The sequence below is a fragment of the Capra hircus genome, chromosome 11, assembly GCF_001704415.2.
Source record: "Capra hircus breed San Clemente chromosome 11, ASM170441v1, whole genome shotgun sequence".
Taxonomy (NCBI): Eukaryota; Metazoa; Chordata; class Mammalia; order Artiodactyla; family Bovidae; genus Capra; species Capra hircus.
Genome location: NC_030818.1, coordinates 38,442,673 through 38,470,128, shown reverse-complemented (window position 1 = coordinate 38,470,128; position 27,456 = coordinate 38,442,673). Strand labels below are relative to the sequence as shown.

Sequence of the window (27,456 nt, the reverse complement as noted above, 5' to 3'; positions counted from 1 at the left end):
CTCACAGGGGCCCACAGCACCCAGAGTTCACTCTGTCCACTTGGCTCATAATCACACACCTCCTCCCATGGACAAGGTGGATGGCTAATTCCTAGTATGAAGGGCCTGTGGCTCACTCTTCTGCTCCCCATCATAGAGGATGTATCTCCAGGCTGCACCCACACGGAGCATACAAACACTTGTTGAATACTTGTGTTTATACCCGTGTCCTCAGACGGTAAAGAGTCTACCTATAGTGTGGGAAGCCCAGGTTCGATCCCTGGGTAGAGAAGATTCCGTCAAGAAGGAAACAGCAACCACGCCAGTATTCTTGCCTGGAAAATCCCAAGGATAGAGGAGCCTGGCAGGCTACAGTACATGAAGTTGCAAAGAGTCCAACACCACTGAGCCACTTTCATACGTGTGTCATTTTCAATCATCTCTCATCTACACATGAGACAGTGGAGATACTTATACAAAGCAAGTGAAACATGAGCAGAGTTTGGCTTTCTGCTACCACCCACACCCTTGAGTCTTTTACCAGCTCGTGATTCTCCCAACTGTCATTTATGTTTGTTTGGCTGTGCTGTCTATCTTAGGACATGCTGTGATTAGCCTTTAATTTGTTGTAATAAATCTGTTACCCCAATACTGCCTAGAACATGTGCCTGGCTGATAAGCCAAGGAAAGCTTTACAATGTAACTTTGCCTTTCCCTTCAGTTCATGGGACCCACTCAGTTTCATCAAAGAGTCTCCCTCCAAAGTAGTCCAAGCTCCAGCTGTGAAGTTATAGGATTAAAGTGCTAAATGATGGAAAGAATGGCTCCTCTTTCACCTCAAGGTTCCAGGAAAAGGTGACCAACATCTGGCTAGATGGGACATAACAAAAACATATGAACAGTATGGCGACACTGCATCACCACTGGCTTATTCTCTTTTGATCTTGAGTTGATTAAACCATCCTCTCCCATTTGGTACAAAGGTGGCAAAGAGATTTGAGGAAATCTGGTTTACAAAGGAGCAGAAAATAAATTCCTCCACTCTGATTTTCCAGAGCACTGTCCCACTAAGCCACAGGGAAATAAGAATCTTGACCCAGAATGCATTTTTCACCCATGGCCAACCCATTTTCAGCCTACCACCTAAGACCACCCAAAGAGAAGAAATCTTACATCAAACTCCAGGATGCTGCAAATCCCAAGACACCTCCGCTATAGCCTATAGAGCTCCCTGTTCACTCATGAGGTATTCAATCGTTACTGTCGCCATGCCTAAAGAGACTGGGTCTATTTGGACATTGCTGGGTGAATGCTGCAAACCCAACAAGCTCCTGACAAGGCGCAGAGACGCAGGGTAGGATTTAGTGCCACAGTTCTCAGGTGGTGCCATACACAGTGAACCTTCCACTTGAGCACAGAAGCCCTCAAGGGTAACATCCTGACTGCACTGTGGGGAGCCCAGACCCAGCTGCACAAACTCTGGAGAAGGCAGATGGGCTCACATGCACAGAGAGGAGCTCCCAGTCCAACAGGTCAGGCCCTCAAGTCGATGCATCTCTAGTCGTCCCGTCCTTGTAAGAGGAGGAGCAAGAAGCTGGAAGTGGTACATGAGCTGTACTTCCCGGTTTCCATCAGTTCACCTAGACTCTGTCTAAGTGAAATCAACATTGTGGGGTTCTGTGCTTATCAACATGTCAAGCTGTTGAAACTAGATTTTCTATGATGACTGAGATAAAAATAAAGTCCACAAACATGCTGGACGCTAGACATGTGCTTCACATTGCATCGCGGAATCTGAAAGCCAGGCTATATATTGTTACTATTCCCAAAAAAAGTTTAGCAGAGATGTAGAGATGTTATCAGTACAATGTGAGGGAAAAAACCTACACTTTAGTAAATAGTATCTTTTGTTTCTAAATGTTCAAATGATCTTTTGTGACAGATGGTGTTAATAGATGATTGTTTTACAGCAGTTCTTACCTAACAAACATAGAAAGTTGGCAATTCTTGGTTTATTATCAAGTTTTATACATCTATAAAATCCAAATTCTGAGGCTACTGACTTAGAAAAAATGTATTCCAAGCCCCTTATCTGAGAGATAAATTATCTTACCCACTGAAGTGGGTGGTGTGCTAAAGGTCGTACAGCAAAGTGTGACGTTGAAAGTGGCAAAGCCAGTTTATACCCAGATCTCCTTTTATGAAGTTAGGGTATCACACTTTAACTCCATGAATAAATGTATAATTTTTAACTGTTTTGACATATGTTTTAAATAAATACCACTTAAAGGAAGTTTATAAGACTGCTTCACTGTTTTTAAGTTATAAAGCTAGTGTACCATATGCCAGTTTAAGGATGGCTGGAGCCACATGGTGCTGGGGCAACTGTGAGGAGATATCCCACATCTCACACGCTAGTAAAGTAATGCTCAAAATTCTCCAAGCCAGCCATCAACAGCACACGAACTGTGAACTTCATGCCTTGATTTATGAACCTAACATTCCAGGTTTCTGTGCAAATTTGCTCTTTACAGCATCGGACTTTACTTCCATTACCAGTCACATCCACAACTGGGTGTTTTTGCTTTGGTTCCATGTCTTCATTCTTTCTGGAGTTATTTCTCCACTGATCTCCAGTAGCATATTGGGCACAACTGACCTGGGGAGTTCATCTTTTAGTGTCCTATCTTTTTGCCTTTTCATACTGTGCACGGGGTTCTCAAGGCAAGAATACTGAAGCGGCTTGCCATTCCCTTCTCCAGTGGACCACATTTTGTCACTATGACCTGTCTGTCTTGTGTGGCCCTACACGGCATGGCATGTCGTTTCATTAAGTTAGATAAGGCTGTGGTCCATGTGATTAGATTCGTTAGTTTTCTGTGATTGTGGTTTTCAGTCTGTCTGCCCTCTGATGGAGAAGGATAAGAGGCTTATGGAAGCTTCCTGATGGGAGAGACTGACTGAGGGGGAAATTGGGTCTTGTTCCGATGGGTGAGGCCACATGCAGTATATCTTTAATCCAAATTTCTGTTGGAGGGCAGGGCTGTGTTCCCTCCTTGTTATTTGATCTGAGGCCAAACTGTGGTGGAGATAATGTACTGTTGAAGGCTGGCCTGAAGAATTTTGAGCATTACTTTTCTAGCGTCTGAGATGAGTGCAATTCTGCAGTAGTTTGAGCCTTCTTTGGTGTTGCCTTTCTTTGGGATTGGAATGAAAACTGACCTTTTCCAGTCCTGTGGCCAATGCTGCAGTTTCCAAATTTGCTGACATAGTGAGTGCAGCACTTTCACATCACCATCTTTTAGGATTTGAAATAGCTCTACTGGAATTCCATCACCTCCACAAGCTTTGTTCGTAGTGATGCTTCCTAAGGCTCACTAGACTTCACATTATTGATTATGCCAAAGCCTCTGACTGTGTGGATCACAATAAACTGTGGAAAATTCTGAAAGAGATGGGCATACCAGACCACCTGACCTGCCTCCTGAGAAATCTGTATGCAGGCCAAGAAGCAAGTTAGAACTGAACATGGAACAACAGACTGGTTTCAAATTGCGAAAGGTGTAGGTCAAGGCTATATATTGTCACCCTGCTTATTTAACGTCTATGCAGAGTACACCATGAGAAACACTGTGCTGGATGAAGTACAAGCTGGAATTGAAATTGCCAGGAGAAATATCAATAACCTCAGATATGCAGATGACACCACCCTTACGGCAGAAAGTTAAGAAGAACTAAAGAGCCTCTGGATGAAAGTGAAAGAGGAGAGTGAAAAAGTTGGCTTAAAACTCAACATTCAGAAAACGAAGGTCATGGCATCTGGTCCCATCACTTCCTGGCAAGTAAATGGGGAAACAGTGGAAACAGTGATAGACTTTATTTTGGAGGGCTCCAAAATCACTGCAGATGGTGACTGCAGCCATGAAATTAAAAGACACTTGCTCCTTGGTAGAAGAGTTATGACTGACCTAGACAGCTTTTCAATAAGCAGAGACACTACTTTGCCAAAAAAGGTTGATCTAGTCAAAACTATGTTTTTTCCAGTAGTCATGTTTGGATGTGAGAGTTGGAGTATAAAGAAGCTGAGCGCTGAAGAATTGATGGTTTTGAACTGTGGTGTTGGAGAAGACTCTTGAGATTCCCTTGGACAGCAAGGAGATCCAACCAGTCCATCCTAAAGGAAATCTAGTCCTGAATATTCATTGGAAGGACTGATGCTGAGGCTGAAGCTCCAATATTTTGGCCACCTGATGTGAAGAACTGACTCATTTGGAAAGACCCTGAGGCTGGGAAAGACTGAAGGTGGGAGGAGAAGGGGATGACAGAGGATGGCATCACCAACTCAATGGACATGAGTTTGGGTAAACTCTGGGAGCTGGTGATGGACATGGAGGCCTGGCGTGCTGCAGTCCATGGGGTCACAAAGAGTCTGACACAACTGTGCGACTGAACTGAACTGATCTGCATATTCCTTTAAAATGTGAAATTCCACCAATACCTACAAATGTAAAAATAACTAGCTATGTTTTGTGAATAAGTATAATAGTAGTAACCTAGCTCTCTTTTTTAAATAAGTGCCTACTGTATACATGGCTAATCAGACTCTAGCAAGAACAGTGTTTCCATTACAGATAGATTTATGTGCTAGGCCAATAAAACCCAAAGTGGACAATTTTGAGATTGCAACAGGAAAAAGTCAAAAGTAGTTTAGGGTGAAAACCATATGGCATATAGTGTAAGAGTAAGAAGGACTAATTATTGCTCTCCATTTAAGAGCTAAAGGAACACTATAAAATCAAGCAATTTTCAAGCCTGTTCCTTGATTCCTAATGGTTTCTCATTAAAATCACTACGATGAGGAAGTTGATTCATGACAAACCACCTGAATAATGCTTATTTCTAGACCTCTAATTGATCATAATCATAAATGTATTCTCTTCCAAAGTGCCCTTTATATACAATAAACGGCTAAATTCAGCCAGTCCCCCTGCCCTCCCGTACAGCTCCATAACCAGGTCAATTCTGGTTGGGTCCTGTAACAGTGAGGCAGCTGGCCTTGCCAATCACATAAGGCTGCTGCCCATTAGCAACAAGGGGCACCACCAAATAGGTAGATCTTTTGACATTCCTCAAGGCACCCCCCCTCCCTCAGCCTTTGTCCAGTAATTTCACTCTCTCCCCTTCTTTCCTGTAAGTTGACTTTTACATCACTTTCCTGTGATTCACTAGGAATCCATCACCTACAGATACGACTAGGTGACTTGTCTTTCAGGGTTATATTACACTGTTTAGGTGAATAGGTGAACTGGCACTTGCAGTTTAGGAAAAATTGAAAAGATGCTGAATTAACAAGCACAGTTAATTTGAATTCTCAAGAGTAGTTCAACAGACTAGGCTGCTTGAAACAGAAATTTGCAACTCAGATATTCTGACCTTTTAAATGACATCAAAAGTGTAATGAAAGTGTACTTTACTTCTGCCGACAGTAGCATAAATCAGAAAAACAGGCTTAATTAGTTTTGTTTGCAGTAAGCAAAGTTATTAAAAACACAATTCCTTGAGAGCAGTTGGTGTTGCCATCTGGTCTAACCCCTTGCTCCTGGTCTTTCCTTGTGTTTCTTGTGGTCCAGAAGCTGACACTTCTCCAGACAAAGCCCGTTGGCTGTGAAGACCATCAGATGTGTGAGGACAGGACTAACGTCAGCCCATCTTCACAAGACTACTGATCTGAAGGAATGTGGTCCTGGGGTGGGATGAGTCCATGTGTGAGGAAGAAGAGCAAGAAAGCCGTTGGTCTCTCAAGAAAAGAGCAGGAATATTCCTTCTACTAGGGATGCGTTTCAAGACTTGTTCACCCAGCTGTGAACAGTTCACCCCATCTAACTGAAGCAGGGGCAAGCGATCCCAGCTCCCCTCCTGCATCTCCAGGTCTCCTCTGCAACTTCTCTAGGCCCAAGTCTACTGACATCTGCCCTGTCTCACTCACTCATCATCACAATTCGCTGGTTTTCTGGAATTTCCAACAGGAACACAGGAAGACTGGTTTCCTATTCTATTTAGCATCTTTGTTAATACTACCCTTACATCAAGCACCTTCAAAGTCTGGAAGATTAAATACCTTTATAAAAGTGATGCTTTGCCCTGGAGTCAACAGGATTCTAGTTCTCAACTAACTCGCAATTGGCCTTGAACAACTCACTGAACATCTCTGAAAGTCAATTTTCTCAATCAGAAGTGCATGAAATGGAGAGGACTTTACAGCTCCATCACGTTGGAGCTCAACTGACTTGATGGACATGAGTTTGAGCAAGCCCCGGGAGTTGGTGATGGACAGGGAAGCCTGGTAGTGTGCCGCAGTCCACGTGGTTGCAAAGAGTCAGACATGACTGAGCGACTGAACTGAACTTACAGCTCCAAGTGTTATCAGATAGTGTCCTAATTGTTTAGCAGTAAAATAGACATTCTCAATTAACCAAATAAAATAAATATGTACAAACACATGTATCTATGCTCCCAAATGCAATTCACACTTAACATTTCTAAAACAAGAGGCAATTATGGACACTCAGGAAGCTGCAGCTGCACATCAGCCAGATCAGGGTCACCCCTAAAAGCCAAAAGATGCCCCCCTCAATAACTGGAAGACAGATGAGAGGGCCTTTCAGTTTCCTTTATAATCAAGACTAGAAGACAAAATTCTGAGTTTAACATAGCAATGAACATGTCTGACTAGAGAAACCAACCCAGGAATCAGAAACCATCTTCAAAATTTTGGTCATCAAAAGGTAACCAAAACACTCTATCCCTCAACTACAGCAGCAAGCAAAAATGGTTATATAATTATCTTGTCTGTGAGATTTTAAAATGTAAGTAGTCACTTTCCTTTATGTAGCTGAAAATGGAAGGAGTTATTCAGTATTTTCAAATTCAACGCATTTAATGTTTGATGGATTCATGTCAATGTACACAAAACCAATACAGTATTGTAAAGTAAAATAAAGTAAAAATAAAAATTTTTTAAAAAGCATATAAGAACACTCAATGCAGTGTGCACATGAGAGAGAGAAAAGCAAATAATTGAAACATAAACTTAGAGCAATCATCAAACCCAACCTTTCTCCTTTACATATCCTGTCTCATAGAAAAGCCCACGAGGGGCCAGAAAACTAAGGATCTGAAGAAGGAAAACACTAAAAAATATCACTCCCCATACTTTCATCTATTTCTAATTGAAGTGAAGTGAAGTCGCTCAGTTGTGTCCGACTCTTTGCAACCCCATAGACTGTAGCCCGCCAGGCTCCTCTGTCCATGGAATTCTCCAGGCAAGAATACTGGAGTGGGTTGCCATTTCCTTCTCCAGGGGATCTTCCCAACCCAAGGATCGAACCCGGGTCTCCCGAGTTGCGGGCAGGCACTTTAACCTCTGAGCCATCAGGGATGTGCCTAATTTCAAACCAGGGCCGAGACGAACTCCCAAGACTTTGTGCACCCTTCCATAATGATTCAAGTATGTTAGCACTGTAATACATTTAACTCTTTGGGACATGAAAACTGTAAACAACTCAATGGTGTGAATAATTTAGCCATTGTCTTTCCTTAAGGAGGACAAATCAGTATTGCCTTTTTAAGGACAAAGAAACAAGCTGCTATTCTTCTGCTCTTTTCTCCTCTCTAAACACCTCTTCTGCCACTCTGCTGCTCAAGGATCTCCCCTCTCTGAAAGAGCAGCCACTCTTTCTATTGGAAACTCTCAAATGGCACTCTAAAAGAGAAGGCAATTTATGGCAGAAGCAGCAGTAACTTGAACCTCACTCTCTTGCAGATTAAAGACATAGAAATTAGAGCTGAGATTTCACACATCTGATTTCTCAAGTGACCCATGGTCTACTCTTGATGTTGAATCACAAATTTCCTAGAACTCTTGAAGAATCAGCCCATTTCATAAAATGAAACTTTTAATATTTCCCAGGATCAAGTTCAAAATAAGTGTTTTTCTTCAAATGTTCACAAAGCGTGTCATAAACACTATGCATTAAAGTAGTATTAAGAGCAACCTGGTTGTTCTGTAGTACCGAAGGAGCAAAAATTGCTGAGTTGCTAACAGGTTCTCCTGCTATCAGAAAAAAATGAGCGTTCCTATGAAACTGTTTGTAAGCTGAAATGGCGTAAAATGAAGCAGCAATTACCTCAGACACATCTTGCTAACAGATGTACAAAGCAAATCGAGATAAAGCACAGATGCTCACAGACACAGTGCAAAGCTACGGTGGCCTGATGCTGAGTGTGCTTCCTGGGGAAGGAGCTTGGTGGTGCCGCCCTCACCACTGGGGTGTCCACTGGGTCTCCAGAGGCTCAGTGCCAAACCAACCCTGAAAGCTATTTTTGCTTTTTACTTTTCCATAAGATTGAATATCTCTTTAGATTTAAGTTAGCAAAAACAGGTACTAAGGTAGGTCTTCAGTAGAGCAAATTTTTGAAAGGTAGGGGGACCCCTGTATTACAGAAACACTTCAGTTATCTGAAAAACAGTCAAGACCCAGAAAACAAGCAAAAACTTACTTTTTCAGCCCAAATAATTGATAAATGCATGACACATGGATCGTGCACTAAAGCCCATGCACTTTACTCGCAGAGGATACTTCAAGGTCACTTACTCTTGTTTTCAACACAGTTCTTTCTACTCAGTGTGGTCATCCATTTTCCCAAGGTATGACGACCCTTAGAACAGAGCAGAATTTAGGAACAGCGAGGAAATGAGTTAAAATCAGGCCAGGTAAGAGCAGCAAGGAATACTGCTGACACCATGCTGCTACTAGAGTAACTGAAATTCTATTAAAAGTAGATATTGGAAAAAAAATAAAGAAGAGCCATCTAAAATAGGGACTCACAGCTCTATCCAGCTTCAGAGTTTCTAAATATCACAAGTGGCTAAACCGAGAAATTTCAGAGTCTAGGGCCACAGACTTCAGCACGTGTGTACATGCTAAGTCGCTTCAGTCACGCCCGACTCTTCGACCCTATGGACTGCGGCCACCTCTGGAGACACACAGGCTCCTCAGTCCATGAGATTCTCCAGGCAAGAATACTGGAGTGGGTTCCCATACCCTCCTCCAGGAGACTTCAGCACACACTAGCCCATTGGTGCTATACAAGCAAAACTTTTTTTTTTTTTTTCAGTTTTTGCAAGGTTTGCCTTCACATTCTTAATTTTAAACAGTTGGAGCTTAACTAATATGATCCCCACACTGGCGTCTCCAGAATAATCTATCATTACTATGAGTAAATGTAGAGCCTTACAGCAATCACTGTCTTATTCATTTGACACTTGTGAAAATGACTTCTCAGATGAAATGGAATAGTCACCACAATTTTGTTGTAAGTTAGGCTTTTTCTGAATCATTTCAGTTAAAAAGATGAAAGCATTACTAACTCAAGGGTATTACCCTACTGTGGATATCTTCTGAAAAGTTGCAATGGACCCCAAACTACAAATGTTTAATTGATTTCAACTAGGTCTAAAAAGCAAAACCATGATCAGCTGAAAGTAATTCATCTTCAGCTTCACAGCTTATGTGACTGAACCCAAATGTATTTGAAGGTGTATGCTAAACAGAATCAATCAGCCGAATGGCAGGCATTATTTAGACATAATATTAAAGTTACTGAAATATATATACATACATACATACACACAGAGCATATAGATGATAAGGATAATCTCTTTAGAAGATTAAAATGGTCCCCAAGATTTCAAGAGTGTTTATAGCTTTGTGCTATTATTGCCAGTTCAGCTGAAAACCTTACATTCTACTAGAAATTACCTCTGTAAGTCATCTAGGTTTTCCAATAATAGTTTGCCCCTCAGATATTTTGCAATATCTTAAACTATATTTCCAATATTAAGCATTCTATGTCATCAAATAGAACTAACACCCAAAAAAGATGTCCTTTTCATTATAGGGGACTGAAATGCTAAAGTAGGAAGTAAAGAAACACTTGGAGTAACGGGCAAATTTGGCCTTGGAGTACAGAATGAAGCAGGGCAAAGGCTAACAGAGTTCTGCCAAGAGAATGCACTGGTCATACCAAACACCCTCTTCCAACAACACAAGAGAAAACTCTACACATGGACATCACCAGATGGTCGACACCGAAATCAGATTGATTATATTCTTTGCAGCCAAAGATGGAGAAGCTCTATACATCCAGCAAAAACAAAACCAGGAGCTGACTGTGGCTTGGATCGTGAACTCCTTATTGCCAAATTCAGACTGAAATTGAAGACAGTGGAGAAAACCACTGGACCATTAAGGTATGACCTAAATCAAATCCCTTATGACTATACAGTGAAAGTGTAGATAGACTTAAGGGACTAGATCTGATAGACAGAGTGCCTGATGAACTATGGATGGAGGTTCCTGACACTGTACAGGAGACAGGGATCAAGACCACCCCCAAGAAAAAGAAATGCTAAAAAGCAAAATGGCTGTCTGGGGAGGCCTTACAAATAGCTGTGAAAAGAAGAGAAGCAAAAAGCAAAGGAGAAAAGGAAAGATATACCCATTTGAATGCAGAGTTCCAAAGAATAGCAAGGAGATAAGAAAGACTTCCTCAGCGATCAATGCAAAGAAATAGAGGAAAACAATAGAATGGGAAGGACTAGAGATCTCCTCAAGAAAATTAGAGATACCAAGAGAACTTTTCATGCAAAGACGGGCTCAATAAAGGATAGAAATGGCAGGGACCTAACAGAAGCAGAAGATATTAAGAAGAGTTGGAAAGCATACACAGAAGACCTGTACAAAAAAGATCTTCACGACCCAGATAATCACGATGGTGTGATCACTCACCTAGAGCCAGACATCTTGGGATGTGAAGTCAAGTGGGCCTTAGAAAGCATCACTAAGAACAAAGCTAGTGGACATGATGAATTTCAGTTGAGCTATTTCAAATCCTGAAAGATGATGCTGTGAAAGGGCTGTACTCAATATGCCAGCAAATTTGGAAAACTCAGCAGTGGCCACAGGACTGGAAAAGGTCAGTTTTCATTCCAATCCCAAAGAAAGGCAATGCCAAAGAATGCTCAAACTATCACACAATTGCAATCATCTCACACGCTAGTAAAATAATGCTTAAAATTCTCCAAGCCAGGCTTCAGCAATATGTGAACCATGAACTTCCAGATGTTCAAACTGGTTTTAGAAAAGGCAGAGGAACCAGATATCAAATAACCAACATCTGCTGGATTATCGTAAAAGCAACAGAGTTCCAGAAAAACATCGATTTCTGCTTTATTGACTACGCCAAAGCCTTTGACTGTGTGGATCACAATAAACTGTGGAAAATTCTGAAAGAGAAGGGAATACCAGACCACCCAACCTGCCTCTTGAGAAACCTGTATGCAGGTCAGGAAGCAATAGTGAGAACTGGACATGGAACAACAGACTGGTACCAAATAGGAAAAGGAGTATGTCAAGGCTGTATATTGTCACCCTGCTTATTTAACTTATATGCAGAACACATTATGAGAAACACTGGGCTGGAGGAAGCACAAGCTGGAATCAAGATTGCCGGGAGAAATATCAATAACCTCAGATATGCAGATGACACCACCCTTATGGCAGAAAGTGAAGAAGAAACAAAGCACCTCTTGATGAAAGTGAAAGAGGAGAGTGGAAATGTTGGCTTAAATCTCAACATTCAGAAAATGAAGATCATGGCATCCAGTCCCATCACTTCATGGGAAACAGATGGGGAAACAGTGGAAACAGTGTCAGACTTTATTTTGGGGGGCTCCAAAATCACTGAAGATGGTGACTGCAGCCATAAAATTAAAAGACGCTTACTCCTTGGAAGGAAAGTTATGACCAACATAGACAGCATATTAAAAAGCAGAGACATTACTTTGCCAACAAAGGTCCGTCTAGTCAAAGCTATAGTTTTTCCAGTAGTCATGTATGGATGTGAGAGTTGGACTATAAAGAAAGCTGAGCGCCAAAGGACTGATGCTTTTGAACTGTCGTGTTACAGAAGACTCTTTGAGAATCCCTTGGACTGCAAGGAGATCCAACTAGTCCATCCTAAAGGAGATCAGTCCTGGGTGTTCATTGGAAAGACTGATGCTGAAGCTGAAACTCCAATACTTTGGCCACCCGATGCAAAGAGCTGACTCATTGGAAAAGACTCTGATGCTAGGAAAGATCGAGGGCAGGAGGAGAAGGGGACAACAGAGGATGAGATGGTTGGATGGCATCACCGACTCGATGGACATGGGTTTGGGTGGACTCTGGGAGTTGGTGATGGACAGGGAGGCCGGGCATGCTGTGGTCTATGGAGTCACAAAGAGTCGGACACGACTGAGCAACTGAACTGACCGATATCATTAACTCAAATTTATTCTTATGATAAATGCAACATGCTTTGAATAAACAGGTAGAGTATAATCGATTATTTTTCAAAATTTCTTAAAATTTCTGTCCTATCAAAGTGTATATAAGGCTACCAAATTACCATACTGAAGCCTGAAGATCAAAAACTGTTATCAAGGTCTTTAACCCTCTTGTGTTAGCTCACACAATAGAAAATATACTCAGAGAACCTCAGTTTAAAATCAGTTCTGTAGTATTTCTGTAACTGTAACTACTGACATTTTTCTCCCAAGAGACAATCAATTTCTATTGTCCAATGCATTCATAAGTGGTGGTCTGACTTTTTCTAACCAAAAACAAAAGATGAATGAGAGCGACCACTCATGCTGTAATGTACCACTACTGAACTCACAGTCAACCCTGCTTCAGAGAAACCCTGCTGGGCTCTTCCACACACAGGTTATCTCATTCCTAACAGACAAGGCCATTTTTGTGTTATCAGCATCTTTCATCTACTCCTTAGTAACCTCAACAGAGAATCAGAAGCAATCTTAAAACTCAAGGTAAAACCTATAAACTGAGAGATCTGAAATGCAGGGTTCTCTTGTGGGAAAAAGCCATTAGGATGGCAGATCCCATGTGATCTACATGCACTGTAAGCATCCACTGGAAATAAGTTAGAAACCCCCATGCTTCTTTATCTTGATTTGAAGGCTTTAAAAAGTAGGCTTAAATGATAAAGTTGAAATCATAGAAGATGCAAATGACCTTTCAAAATCAACACAATGTGTTCTGAAACTTTTCGTGACTTAATACCATGCATCTGTGATCAATGAACTATGTGGTTTTGAATCGGATGTAGACCATTAGTGCTACTTACTTGAGCTAAACTTCTGCATGGTTCATAATTTTTAAAGTGTGTAGTTAATATTATGCATGTTATTGTCCTTTCTTCCATTCTTACCAGTATGTGCCCATTTGCAAAACAAAAATGCTAATAATCAGTAATAGTCCTATAAAAGATGTTAACTCTGTTTAGTCATTGACTGATCTTGCTCTAACCTTAAAATTTTGTGATTATTGACCTCTGTTGCATTTACTCTAAAACCCCCCAAATTATCTAGCTGTTTCAAATATCAACATTATCCTGGTGTATTCACAGCTGTATGCATTATTGTTCTTTGTTGCTGTTTTATGCCTTCATATTAGCAAAATATGAAATTCTGTGAAAAACAAAAAAAAAAATCCCTTTGATCTTTAAAAGAAAAAAAAAAAAAAAAACAAAAAAACTGCCTCTTCTGTAGCAGGAAACAAATTGCTTGTTCTTGAGAACTTTCCCATCAAGAATTTAGTAGAAGCAGGTATACTTATATCATTTTGATGTTTTTGTTAATGTTTCCAAACAATGTACTTTGAAATCAGAATCACTTCTTATTCGTTTTCATATAATTCTCCTGATGCTCTTCATCACACATTAGTGATCAGAAATGAGATGTAATTCCCCAATCCCTGCCCGCAAGACCTGAGTAGGATCTTACTGTAAGTTGAAGGGAGTTTTGCCCTAACTCATGGATTGTGCAAGAATGAACTGCTGTTGGGTTTGACTGATTGTAGATGGGTTGTGGTGTGGTGTATCTGAAGGCTATTGAATGCAACTTACAATGCTTAATAAAAATCTTTATTCTTTTAGTATTAAAAAAAAAGTAGCCTTAAATGATTCGTATGTCAGAGCTTCCCCAAATTAACCTAATAATCCCACCCACCAAAAACTCAAATTTTCAACTCACACTCCCAAAGACAGCCTTAGGCTGTGGTTTTGAGGGGTGCAGGTTTTCAGTAGCTGCTGTGATCAGTCCTCTCAGTTCCGGAGTTCAACAAAGGAAAGAACTTCCTTCCTCCCAGGCTGCCTAGGTGTTTAAGAGCTTCACTCACAACAACCTATCTTATCCAACAACCATGCACCTTGGCTATGGGCTTCCACCTGGTCTGCTTATTAGAATCACCTGAAGGGTTCTTTTTTACAATGTGCCCACAGGACAGTGCCAGAACAAATCAATGTTCATCAGAATGTGGGGTCCATGCATCAGTGTTTTTACAAAGTCAGTCCAGTGATTTTAACCTGCAGCCAAACTGAAAAACGCTGCTCGAAAGCAGTGATTTTGAACCAGGGGCAATTTTGCCATCTCGCTACCCCAGGAAACTTTGACAGCCGTCTGGATATATAATCGTCACAACTAGGGATGGCTTACCAGTAGACCCGTAAGTCGGGAGTGACGCTACACCTGCCCAATCACACAAGACGACTCCCTCACAACTTTCACCTGCTTTGTGTTCAAGCAAAAACATTTAAATGCTCATCCAAAACACCCATCACTCCAACCCCACACTGAAGGACTCTGTAAATGACTCAGCAAATTTGCAATTTGGGATTTACCTCGCTCCTGATTCCTATCTGTTTATAAGCCAGTAATTCAACTAAAGTGTGTGGGGATTTAAAAATTTGAAAAGTCATGTCTTACCATCCATATAAAAAATTAATTTGTAACAGCAGGATAAACACAAGCTACCAGTGCCCAAGTTTCCAGGCTGATGATCCATAAACATCTCATTGAGCCTCTTCATTTTCCAATTAATTACTGAAATAAAAATGCAATGCAAATGGACTACAAACGCACTTTGGTGAGGATATCAACTGTCAGAAGGTTTGTCACTTTTGAAAGAGAAAACCTGAAGTAAACAAGAAGCTATGGTTTCATTCTAAAGTATACATCTATGTTACATCAAATTTTTAACTAAATTTAAAAAAAATCTTTTTAATAATTTTCCTTTGAAATTTGTCTGAACTCAGGCAATAAGATTCCATGATGTAATGTCCTCTCAATCTAGAGACAGGCCTTACTTTGCACAAATTCTTAAAAATTGCACCTAAAATCCCTTCTGGTAAGTTAAATCGTACATTAATTAGAGAAGTTCTTTATTTAAATGAGTCCTTTTGCAAGAAGAATTGTTTTGTAAGTGAACCACCTGCCCTTAAGTAATCTTTATTTTGGTTCAAGATACAAAATTTCTTCAAAATAGTGTGCACATTTACTTGTCATGCTAGTTAAAAAATAATCAAGAAATGGAAGTCATCAACTTTACCTTCCCATTAACCCGTTACCCCCGAAGTCAAGTTTCATGGCTGATGATACGTAGATTCTGTGACAGCAACACAACCAAAATATCTTTTTAAAAGACTTTCATCTCTTGCGAGAACTACACAACTGAGGCTGCCCTGCAATCAGGTCGCTCCTGCACCTCCCCAAGAAAGAGCAAGTGCAAGGGAGGGCGCCATCAGCAAAGTAAAAGCCCCGCCAGCTAGGCGGTGGCCTCTACACAACAGTGAATTGGCTTCTCCTGGCTTCCACCTCCCAGCACACACAACTGAGAAAGCAACGGCATCTGCCCTTTCCTGCTCTTTCCAGTTCCAAATCTGTGCTTAAAATATTGGATGTATCAGAAGCCAAGCTTCACGAGTCAATTTTCAGCACTATGAGATTAGGATGAAATGAAATCCAACAGGTAAATCCCCAAGTATAATATTGAAAATTTACCCCTTTGTGTCATTGCTAAAATTGGTGGCCTCGACCACTGCTCAGAGCTGACTGCACACAGACTCTGGGGCAGCTTTCAAATAAAGTGAAAAACCTCAGATACTGAAATTTTTTGGATGCAAAAACTCCACTTCATAAAACCAGTCGTTTTAGTTCTAACTCGGTCACATGTAACATAAAAGAACTGTGAGGATTTTTTGTTGTTAAACAGAAAACTATTTTCTCTCAAGTTCAAAGTGGTTTCAGAACCAAGATGCAGAAAATTAAACCTATTCCAAAAGGTTTGGAGTCAGGTTTAAGGCTGCTTCAGCAAAGGTAGTGGCTGTTAAGTTTTGGAAAGCAAAAGAATGTCCAAACACATCTGTACATTTTAAAGGGAACGTTTAAACAACCAGAAAGACAACTCACAATGTAAAAGAGCATGCTACTCAGAATACGTTTGAGGAACTTTGGTGAGATGATTGGGTGGGTTTTGACTGAACTGGGAAGGAAATCATTTGACGCACTCCAGATGGAAAGAAAAGTCACAGATTCCTGTTAAAGTCCCCAACACAATGCAAAACATCCTCAGTGTAAAGTAAGGCATGTTTACAGGCACGTGGCAACCCAGTTTCATGCCATTTAAGGATGTCCTAGTTCTTTTTTAGTGTTATTGTTTTTCATAATAAATACTTATTTCTTCCTGTACATAAGCTGTTAACTGGATTCAAAAAGCTTTGGTCACCTGTCTCAGTAGAGCCCTGTAGAAACTATAGGCAACTAGGAAAATGTTCAAGATACAGAAATCTTATATTGGTTCTATTTTTATCTTCAGTGACCAAGATCTCACCCTAACTACTCAGGGTCCCACAGAATTATTGTTTTCCTCTCCTTCCCCTGCCCCCTCCTCCCCAACATTCTCCAGGCTACCTGATAAATGCATAAACCTAGGACAAATGGAGGGGGAGTAACACATCATGATCTGGGGGCAAATGTATGCTGCCCTTCCCCACCCACCTCCAGGCCAGCGCCTGCTGGCACCTGCACTTTCTTAGGTGGCCGGCAAGCCTTTCATCATCTTAACTGTCTACAGAGTTGCCCCAGTTCCGCAGCACGTACTGACCCACCGTTCATGCCACTGTAGACATTCCGGTGATGGGCTGACACATCCTCTTGCGCCTGCCTTCGGAGGGTGCCCTCCCTGCTGCTGCTGCTGCCGCTGCCGCTGCCGCCTCCTCCTCCACCCACGTGTTTGTGATCAGGGCTCCCTCCGAAATGCTGTTTGAGGTGCTCGGGGCTGGTGCCCCTGACCCTGGGGAGGTGCTCCAGGCTCCCACCGAGGGCGTGTTTCTGCAGATGCTCGGGGCTCCCTCCGCTGTGCCTGGTGTGCTCGGGGCTGCCCCCGGGCCTGTGCTTCGGGAAGTGTTCAGAGCTCCCGCTCAGCAAGTGCTTGGGCAGCGTTTCCGGGCTGTTCCCTGCATGTGGGTGCCTCTGCTGTTCTGGACTGCCCTTGCACAAGGGTTTGTGGTGCTCGGGGCTGGGGCCTTTGAGAGCTTTGGGGTGATCTGGGGTCCCGGAGGCCCTAGCTTTCTGCAGATGCTCGGGGCTGGCACTCCCGTGCTTGGAGTGTTCCGGGCTGCCCTCCGCCCTGGGTTTCTGCAGGTGCTCGGGGCTGCCGCCGCTCGCGTGGTGCTTGTGGTCGGGGCTGTCGGTGCTGCCCGTGCTCGAAGTGCTGCTGCCGTCGCCCACGTCCCGCACGTAGGGTGCTGTGGTGGCGGAGAGCTGGCACAGGCTGGCCTGGCTGTCGATGGAGCAGCGGCTGCCCGCGCAGCCCGTGCCCTTCTCCTCGTCCAGCAGCACACACAGCTCCTTGAGCTCCATGTTCTCCTTCACCACCTCCTCCTGCTTCACCTCCAGCTCCTTCAGCTTCTGCAGGTATAAGGCCACTTCCTTGTGCATCACCCCCGCTGTATACCGGCCCAGTCTCTGCCACTCCCGGGACACCCTCTTGCCCTTCTGCCGGTCATCATCCAGGAAACAGCAGAGGTCCCTCAGTTCCTGGTTGTCCTCCTGGAGTTTCTGGTTAATATCCTGAAAAGAGACACACAGCCATTCAAGGGAGGAATAATCGTGTATGGGCCGGGGCACCAGACTCAGACTTCCTGGGACCTGGGAGTCTGGAATGGGTGAGTTCTCTGTGATGTTAGGGGAGGAAGTGAGAAGGTGAGAGCAAGCTAAAGATGCATAGCTATACATAAAAATAAAAATAATGGGTATTGATTATGCTCCCTGCCCTATGTTTTACTTGCATTATCTCATCGACTTCTCACCAAACCCTCAGGGGATAATGGTTATAATGGGTCTTTTACAGAATGGGAAACTGGACCTCGAAAAGCTTCACCTGTCCAAGGTCATCCAGTCAGTCTTGAGGGAGCAGCCAGTTCATTAACAGGAAATCGGTAAAAAAGAAAAAAAAAAAAAAAGGCAAGGGTCCCTACCTCACCTTCAAGGAAGAAAGATGGCTACTTGTGACCTGTGAAAGACTTAAAAGCTCTGAAGCAACAGACTTTTCATCACCGCAAACAAGAAACACAGCCTTGGTGTTCAGCTCATGACATGGGATGCGCAGCCCTGATCCCTCTCTAGGGAGCAGCACAATTGCCCTCTGGTGGCGCTTCAATCCTGCACATCCAGCCCCTTATTGCCACCCCCAACCCCCACAGGTGTCCCAGGCATCTCATGGAAACTCAAGCTCTTGTGTTATATCCAGGGTCCCCTCCCCAAATCACACCTCTGAGCACATGCCACCTCCACCCATCCTGTTTCTCTTCATAAGAATCTGTAGTTGTGCCTGACACCTCCTTCTCCCTCACCTCCCATTTGGAAGCCAAACACATCTCCTAAACTCTACCTCTGAAATTTACCTTGTCACTCCCATGCTTCAAACGCTTAAAAGGGTCTCACTGCCCTTAGGATAAAGTACAAAATCCTGTAAGTCTCAAAAGGCTCCCAGTCCTCTTAACTGGCCTACTTCTCCAGCATGAATGGTGATTCCTTCATGAATATTTAGTAAACATCTATTATGTGCAAGGTATTATTAGTCCAGGTCCTAGGGAGAGATCAGCAGACACAACAAGGACATTGACTGCGGACCTTGACCTTGAAGGACCTTGACCTTCCTATGGCTTTCATTTGGTGGGAAAGATTAGCAAAAAGTATAGAACGTAACGTCATATAGTAAAAAGTGCTGGGAAAAAGACTAAAACAGGTGAAAAAATACTATCTATAAAGAGAAGGCACCTCTGCAGAGAAAGAAAACATTTGAGCAAATACCTGGGCGAAATCAAGGAGCAAACATTTGTTGAAAGAGAGAAAGGCCAGTGTAAAAGCCCTGAGACAAGTGTGGCTCAAGCTCCAGCAAGGCCAGTGGACCTAAAGCAGAATGAGCAAGAGGGGCAAAGTGAGGAAGGAGGTCTGAGAGGCGAGGTGCGTGCCAGGGCTAGGTAATGTGGGCCACAGGAAAATTCTGGACTGTTGATGAGCTGAGGCTCGAGGATTGACATGACGTGATTCATTCTATAAAGAATCACCAGTGTTCTGTGCAGAAAAGAGTTTGCTGGGGGATGGAAGGAGGGAGTGACTTGAAGTGAGGGAGACAGGATAGGGTGAAAGCTGGAAGACCAGCTAGGAGGCTACAAGGTAAGTCTAGGCAGAGGGAGATAATAGCAGCTGCTACCCATGGAGTCAGTGGACAAAGTGAGACCATTCCTCCCCATCACACACTGAGCCCCACCCATGCTGGCTGGTCTCAGGCCCAAGGGATGAGCCCTTCCCACTTTCACTCAATCTAAAGGAAGTCCTCTTCTATGCTGGACCCCGTCAACGTCCCCTCTGTTGGGCTTTTTACAACTTCTAATTACAGATGGTTGAGTGTGACTATTGGTCAAGTCTCCTTCTTCACAGGACCAGAGTCATGAGAATGGAGACCCATCTATTCCTTTCACCTCTGTGTACCCCACACACAGCACCCCCACTGTGGATACCTGAAATCAAGGTCAGAATTAATTGTGAAATCCCCATTTAGTCTCCATTCACACAGAGTAAAAGGGGTAGCTGTTTCTTGCAGCACCATCCTTTGGAGAGGGTAAAAGGGGGAAGCTACCTAAGATTTCCCTTGCTTCACAAAGCCTGAAAACCTCTGGTCTTGTGACTGTCAGACAATCCAGAACTAGAGGCACTCGGAAAGGGGACCTGATTCTCTCAAACTCAGACTGATTCCAACACTTTCCTTGATACTGACTAGAAAGTAAACATAAAACATCTGCCAACCATGCCTGGTACCTCCTGGCAGTCATGAGGCCTAAGGCAGGAGTGATTCTCAAGGCCTGAGGAGAAAGAGGATCAGTGCAGCTTAGTTTTCAACTTGATTCTAGCTCCCAGCATTACCAATGGCTCTGTCTCCTTGTGTCTAATGCCCATCCAGTTCTTCTGCTTCTCAGTGCCACCTCTGACCTCAGGCCTGCTGTCTCCAAAAGCATCCCCAGGCCTCCCAGCCTTGATCTGCCCCAGCCCTTAACTTCCCTAAGTCATTCCAACTCAAGCTCTCCCTGTCAGACTGATCTTCAAACACTCTCCCTGCAGCTGACATCTCTCCTGCCTCCATCACCTCCCCTTTGCCAGGGAAAATGAAGAAACCCTTGGACCAGGCCTGAAAGGCTTTCTCCTGCCTTTCTACCTTTAGCCCCCTTTAATTCTGAACCAGCAAACAAGGAACCCTGATTAGGTCTAACTTTGCAACTAGAAAAAACTACCTTGTCCTGTCTGTGAATTTGCCAAAGAGGAGAGCTTGCACTTCTAAGGCTCCACCAGCCCTAGGAGAGCACCGGGTATGCAGGAGCACCAGGTCTGAAAGAATGAATGAATGAATTTCTACTCACTGCTCAAAGCCTGTAAGAAGCACTCCCTAGAGCACTCATTCATTGGGCATCATTTTTTTTTTTTCTTTTTTAATGTAGATGGCTTCTGGAGGGCAAGAATCCATTTCAATGTCTTTCTTTGCATATCTGATTCATCTGACTTGGTGCACTGCACACAGTGAAAGCTTAATAGGTGTTGATGGAGCAACCGACCCTTTAAAGCCCTAGGCAAGTGATCCAAACAAGACACAGCTCTAGCTACTGACAAAAAGCTTCTTATTGTTTTCTGCTAGCTCCTGCTGTGTTGGAGCCTATAATAATAAGAGAATAAATTATCCCTTGACACGGGTGCTTTATGGAAAATCAGAAGCTGTGGATATTCTGAAAAAATGATGCTAAACAAAATCAATCTTTCTCAGCTTCAAAAATTCTTGCACATTTAGCTTAATTCTGGTATCTCACAGAAAGTTCAAGTCACGTTCTTCTTCATCTGAATCCCCATGCGAAAATACTACCTTTTGACTATCCTACAACTACTCCTGTTTTCTCCAGAACTGGGAAGTAAACAGGACTTGTGCCACCATGGGCTGCTTCCCAAATGGAGTGAAATATATACATGTGACCCCTGAACAAGCTGGGGGCTAGGGGTGCTGACATCTGGCCAAGTTGAAAAGCCATGCAACTTACAGTCGGCCCTATACACACCAGATCCACAATCACGGATTCAACCAATGGCAGATCATAGCCCTGCAGTATTTACTAGAGAAAATATCCCTAAAAAAGTGGACCTGAGCGATTCAAACCTGTGTTGCTCAAATGTCAAAATTCTAGTTGAGGTTGAAGGGATAGGTATTGCCTCATTCAGTTTTATCAGTATCCCTTTTTTCATTTATTTCATTTATTCACTATTCCTTTTTTTCATTGCATGTGTGCTAAGTCGTATCAGCTGTGTCTGACTCTTTGCGAGCCCATGGACTGTAGCCCACCAGGCTCCTCTGTCCATGGTATTTTCCAGGCAAGAATACTGGAGTGGGTTGCCATACCCTCCTCCAGGGGATCTGCCCAACCTAGGGATCAAACCTGCATCTCTTATGTCTCCTGCATTGACAGGTGGGTTCTTTACCACTAGTGCCACCTGGGTTCTTGCAAATATTATGTACTCTCCAATTTTTAGCCATTTCCTTTGCCTTCTAATGAATAGCTAAGCAACCAGCTTGACAATAACCTTGTGAGATAGTTTTTTCAAATCTGTCACTTTAAGACTTGGATTGTCTTTTTCAAAACAGTATTTTTTTTTAACATTGCAACAGGCCACTAGATGTTACCCATTTGTCTAAAGTGTGCTTTTTAAAAGACTAAATGTATAATCACTTGAAATTCACATCATCCCAAATTTCATACAGAGGGCTCTCAAGTACTGCATGTGTGTGTGCGTGCGCTCAGTCACTGAGTCATGTTCAACCTTCTTGTGACCCCATGAACTGTAGCCCACCAGACTCCTCTGTCCATGGTATCTTCCAGGCAAGAACACTGGAGTGGGTTGCCAGGGTATCTTCCCAACTCAGCGACTGAACCCGCATCTTCTACATAGGCAGGTAGATTCTTTGCCACTGCCCCAAGAGGGAAACCCCTCAAGTACTGTAACTGAGGTTAAAGAGTTATTTTGTTGTTTTTCCATCATTGCAGGATGGGGAATTAGTGTGTTGGAGAGCGAGGAGGAAAATTAATGTGCTGGAGATAAATCCATAGAGATTCAGTTGCCCCCAACCTCCCCTGCCAAAATTCTAGGCCAGAGCCATGTGAGTGCTGGTATATGTTCAGAGAGCAGGAACGTGGTTCTCAGGAATTCATCCCTTCCAACATCAGCACCCTAACCAGAATCTCCTTTCTCGAACCCCTTTTAGGAAGACGTATCCCAACCAGAGAATGTCAACCAGCCAAAAGAAAAAAAATCAGCTTACTTGGATCATTTCATATCTGTGTGACCTTAAGAAAGCTATTGAACTTCACTGGATTTCTTTATCTGTGTATCATTTAATCTTTATCAAACTTCATGCAGAAATAATATACCCATTTAGCAGATGAAAAAAAACAAAAGCTCAAAAAGGTGAGTTATTTGCCCATGCTACCCAAATCATCAGGGCCCCAAACCTTTCACTTTCCACTGCTCCACCCTGCACTACCAAGCCAATGCTTGGACTTAGTCATAGGCCACTCAAAGGATGAGAATGTTGCTTCCATCTCCCCATGTCCACAGCCACAGTACCACCTAGTAGCCTTCAAAATATTGAGATGCAATTTCAAAGGCAGCTCACAGAAAGAGACATTAAAAAAAAAAAAAAAAAAGAAAGCAAAGTGTTATGGCCTTAATTACTCCAAACTTTTAGTCTTCAGCTGAGAGTCCCAAACCAACAGAGGGCAAAAAATAAATTCCCTTCCTTCCAATTAAGTGAAAATAAATGTACTATTACTTATTTAGTCAATGACATTTATGGATCATGATGGTGTCTATGGAAGCTCTGAGCCGAGATGAAGAAGGGAAGGAAGATGGCTGGCCCCTTGACTGGGCTTTCACAGCCCTGGGGGGAGGGGCGGGGGAGGTGGGATGATGTGGATGAGGAGTAGAGGCTGTGTCAGATAGCAGTAACCTGCCCCCGTCATTTCTGAACTTGGTGGACTGGTCACAAATTCCAGCCACAAGGGAGACTACTTGAGGTATAATAGCTGCTCTTAACTGGCCATACAGGTATTCCTCTAAATGAGGTTACTGGAATCAAGACCAGGTCCCCCATTCCACACGCCACTTACACATAGACTTACACACACAGTCCACACAAACGAAAAGAACTTTCAAGTATTTCTAAGCACTTATATCAATGTTCCATACTATCAAAATCTCTAGGAAATTAATTACAAACTCTTCCAAGTCGTATTATAGGTCAAGCCATAGAAGATGAAATTGGAGGATCGTGAACTATACTTGGGTCCGGCTTTGCCTAGGAAACTGGGACTGATCCGGAAGATGCATATACATACACCTATGCATCGTCACCTGAGGACAATAACCACCATTTTTGCAGACAAGTCCAGAATTAAACCTTTGCCTACATTATCATAATTTATTGTCACAACCCCCAAGGCGATGGTTACTATGATTTGCATTTTATTAATGAGTAAAATGAAGCTCTGAGAAATTAATTACCCAAGCTCACCCTCCTGGCCAAATGAGGATTCTACTGTAGATGCAAATCCACCTCTGAGATGAGCTCCCCACTAGCCTGGCCTGCCTCTAATCCCCCATGAGTCTAGTACTTAATAAATAGTCCATTAGTAATGAATTGAACCAAAAGAGAGATTAAGCCTTGGGGTTTTCCTAACTGAGATTCTCCCAACTGCACCCACTCTAGGGACCATATGACAGTCAGCTGGAGCCTCAGGGCAGGGCCATCTTCACCTGGAGCGGGCCCAGCACCCAGGTGAGCATCTTGCCTTCTACCCCACCCACTCCCCTTTGCCCCAGAATCCTAGAGCTGGACCGCTGAGGAAATTCGGTAAGCAGTAAGCCTCTAGGGCCTGAGAAGCGGGGTGGGAGTGGAAAGCGGACAAGAACAGCATGTGCCTGCGGGTATTTGCTCCCCAGGTTCCTTCAGTGATTTCGTTTGTGTCTGGCTTCCTACAAACAAAAGAAGAACAATGAGAGGAAGGAATACCAGGAGGCACCAGCGCAAGCAGTGAGGAAAGGAAGTTTGTGGTACACAGGGGCAGGGCGGTTCCCCACCACTCATCTGCGGCAGCCACTGGGGCGGGCACGCTGCAGGCACACTCAGAGGCTTCCAGGAGAAAAGAAACTTAGTGGGGGTTTGCGGCTTTACTGTTTTGCTTTTCTTTTGTTCTTTTCTTTCCCCAATAGCAAAGAAAGGGAAAGCATCATTGGCCGATACTTGAGCTGCCTTTTCAAATCCCTGTGCTTCCCGCATTGAGTCCCTCTGCCCTTCACCCCAGGCTAGGTGAACTTACAATCAAATCGGGGGCAAATGGTACGGTCGGGCAACCCCAGATGATGCCAGTCTAACTCGAGGAGAAGGAAAGCATCGGAACAGGTAGAAAACAGAACGGGAAGGCAGAGGTAAGCTTCTCTGCAAGATGAGACATAGCCCAGCTCCAGGGATGGCGCCGGGCTTCACCCTGGGCGCCCCGTCAGCCCCTCTCCCCTGTCCCTTTCTTCACCTTTTGCCCCATGGAGAAGTCGTGGCGCCAGAGCAACGTTATCATATCCCTGATCCCCAAGGGCGAAGACGCTCTGGACTCAACCTTTCGCTCGTTTTTGTTTTTTTCCTGCCTGGCTGTAACTTGGCTCCCCAAAGCACCGATTTTCCAGGTTTCCTGGGAAATTAAAGATTCCGCGTGCCCATCGCTGACCTCCCAGCCTTTCGACATCCTTGGAGCACGCTCCTGGGGCCACAAAGGACCGCCGAGCTCGACGCTAGCGCGCCCCATATGGAGAAGAGGAGGGAACCGAATGTCTCCGAAGTTTGGAAAAGTTTCCAAAGGGCTGGGGAAGGGGAGCGGGGGGTGCAGACAAGGGAGAAAGGGGAGCACTACCTGTTGACGGAAGGAGGGAAAGTCGTCTGGCCCCACCTCCCCGGGGCGCCCAGCTCCCTGCCCTGCAGAGCTCAGCGCTCACCTTGAGCCCTCGTATCTCGCCGAGGTGCAGCTGCAGGCGGCGGTTGACCTCCCGGATGAGGTTGCTGTGGTCCAGCATCGCGCTCACCTTCTCGGCCTCCGCGCGCCGCAGGCAACGGATCAGCTCCTCCTTGCTCCACTGCAGCAGCTCCTCGTCCGACACTTTGGACAGGTCCTCCACGGCAGCGGCCGCAGACGGGCCGGCAGAGGTTGGAGGACAACTTTCCGCCGCCGATGCGCCTCCAGCCGCTTTCGACATGGTATCCGCGCGGCGGCAGGTGCGAGTGGGTGGAAAAGGCAAAGCGACTCCCGAAGACGCGGGCGCTGCGGGGCCGCCTCCGCCCACACCCCTGTGCGCTCCAGCGAGTCAGCTGCACCGCCCAGGGGCCGCTGGGTTGGGGCGGCAGGGGTCGCGCTGGACGGCCATCCTACCTCGCCATCTCCGCGCGCGCGCCCGCGCACCCCAAGGGCCGGGCAGCCACCCGCGCGCTGCGGCCAAGGCACATCCCGACTCCGCGCAGGTCCATGGTGAGGGGCGCCGGGAAGCGGGTGCCGCTCGGGGAGACACTGGGGAGCCGCAGCCCGGTTCCCCTGCCCTCTCCACCGCCCTAATTCGAGCCTGTCGCCCCCTACACTCTCGCACGCACACAACGCACACGCGCTCACTTTCTTCCCCCTTGCCCAGCTGCAGCCCCGCCTCTCTCCTAGCCTCGCAGGGGCGCGCTGGGCCCCGCGGCACCTCCGGGGCTAAGCTGGCGCCGCCGCCGCCGCTGCTGCCCGGGTGATCCGTGCGGACGGACGGCGGCGCTCCTCCGACCGCCTTAGCTACTCCCGCCGCCGCTCCCAGGGAAGCCTAGGATTTGCAGCGCCGAGCCGAGGAGGGGTGGAGGCTGGGTGGGAAAAGGCTGGATCGGCAGGAGGAGGAGCCTGCAGCCAGGGCCGCCTGCAGCCGGCCGCACCTCCCGCGCGGGCCGGACGCAGCTGCAGCCGTTCCCTTGCCTGCTGGGATGCCGAGGCAAGCTCTCCGCTGTCCCGCCGGGGAAGGCCGGGGGTGCGGCTCGTTCTGCGCCCCGGCGCGGGTGGGGCGGGAGGAGAAGTATGAGAAGACGTGACGCTCAGGCTTTGGGAGGCTCGCGGGCGCCACCGTGTGACCGAAGTTACTGCTCCCTCCGCCCCTTGCCTGCCAGGCTCGTTACCTGGCAGGGGAAACAGCTGCGAGCAAAATGAGCTACTTGAAGAAATTGAGGTTCAGGAAAGATGGGTAGGACGACATGAGGGTAACCGTCTGAGTATACTTTGGAGGACAGAAGAAAAGGTCGGTGGCAAAGACATAAGCGGGCTGTGGGGAAGGAACGTGTAAGAAAACTCTCTAAGAAGGGGTAAAAGAGGCTTCTGGGCAATACTCTAAGGACCACACACCCTCACACTCACCAGAGCAGGCCTCTGTCTTGTCTAAAAACCCACTACTTAGTGAAGAAGCTTAAAGGAAAGTTCTGGATCTTTTATATTTTTGTTTGAAAAACATCAGAGCCTTAAGGGAAAAATAAAAAGTCCTGCCCAGGGAGGGATTTGATTCAGCTCATATCTGAATGGTCTAGTGGTTATCCCTACTTTCTTCATTTTAAGTCTGAATTTGGCAATAAGGAGTTCATAATCTGAGCCACAGTCAGCCCCTGGTCTTGTTTTTGCTGACTGTATAGAGCTTTTCCATCATTGACTGCAAAGAATATAATCAATCTGATTTCAGTGTTGACCATCTGGTGATGTTCATGTGTAGAGTCTTCTTGTAATGAAATCCCTTACAATATACAGTGAAAGTGGAAAATAGATTTAAGGGACTAGATCTGATAGACAGAGTGCCTGATGAACTATGGATGGAGGTTCATGACACTATACAGGAGACAGGGATCAAGACCATCCCCAAGAAAAAGAAATGCA

General features: G+C 44.7%; 1 protein-coding gene across 4 annotated transcripts in view; it reads right to left on the bottom strand.

Moving 5' to 3' along the window:
* CCDC85A (coiled-coil domain containing 85A) overlaps positions 1 to 26,623 on the bottom strand; it is a 221,677-nt gene extending 195,054 nt beyond the window's left edge. For 3 of the 4 annotated variants that reach the window (XM_018055267.1, XM_018055269.1, XM_018055270.1), the window contains exons 1-2: positions 25,520 to 26,623; positions 17,047 to 18,010 (exon numbers count right to left, since the gene is read on the bottom strand). In XM_018055267.1, the coding sequence (XP_017910756.1) occupies positions 17,047 to 18,010; positions 25,520 to 25,777 (1,222 nt within the window). In that variant the 5' untranslated portion in view covers positions 25,778 to 26,623. The remainder of the gene's footprint in view (positions 1 to 17,046; positions 18,011 to 25,519) is intronic. The other variant, XM_018055268.1, reaches the window with a different exon arrangement.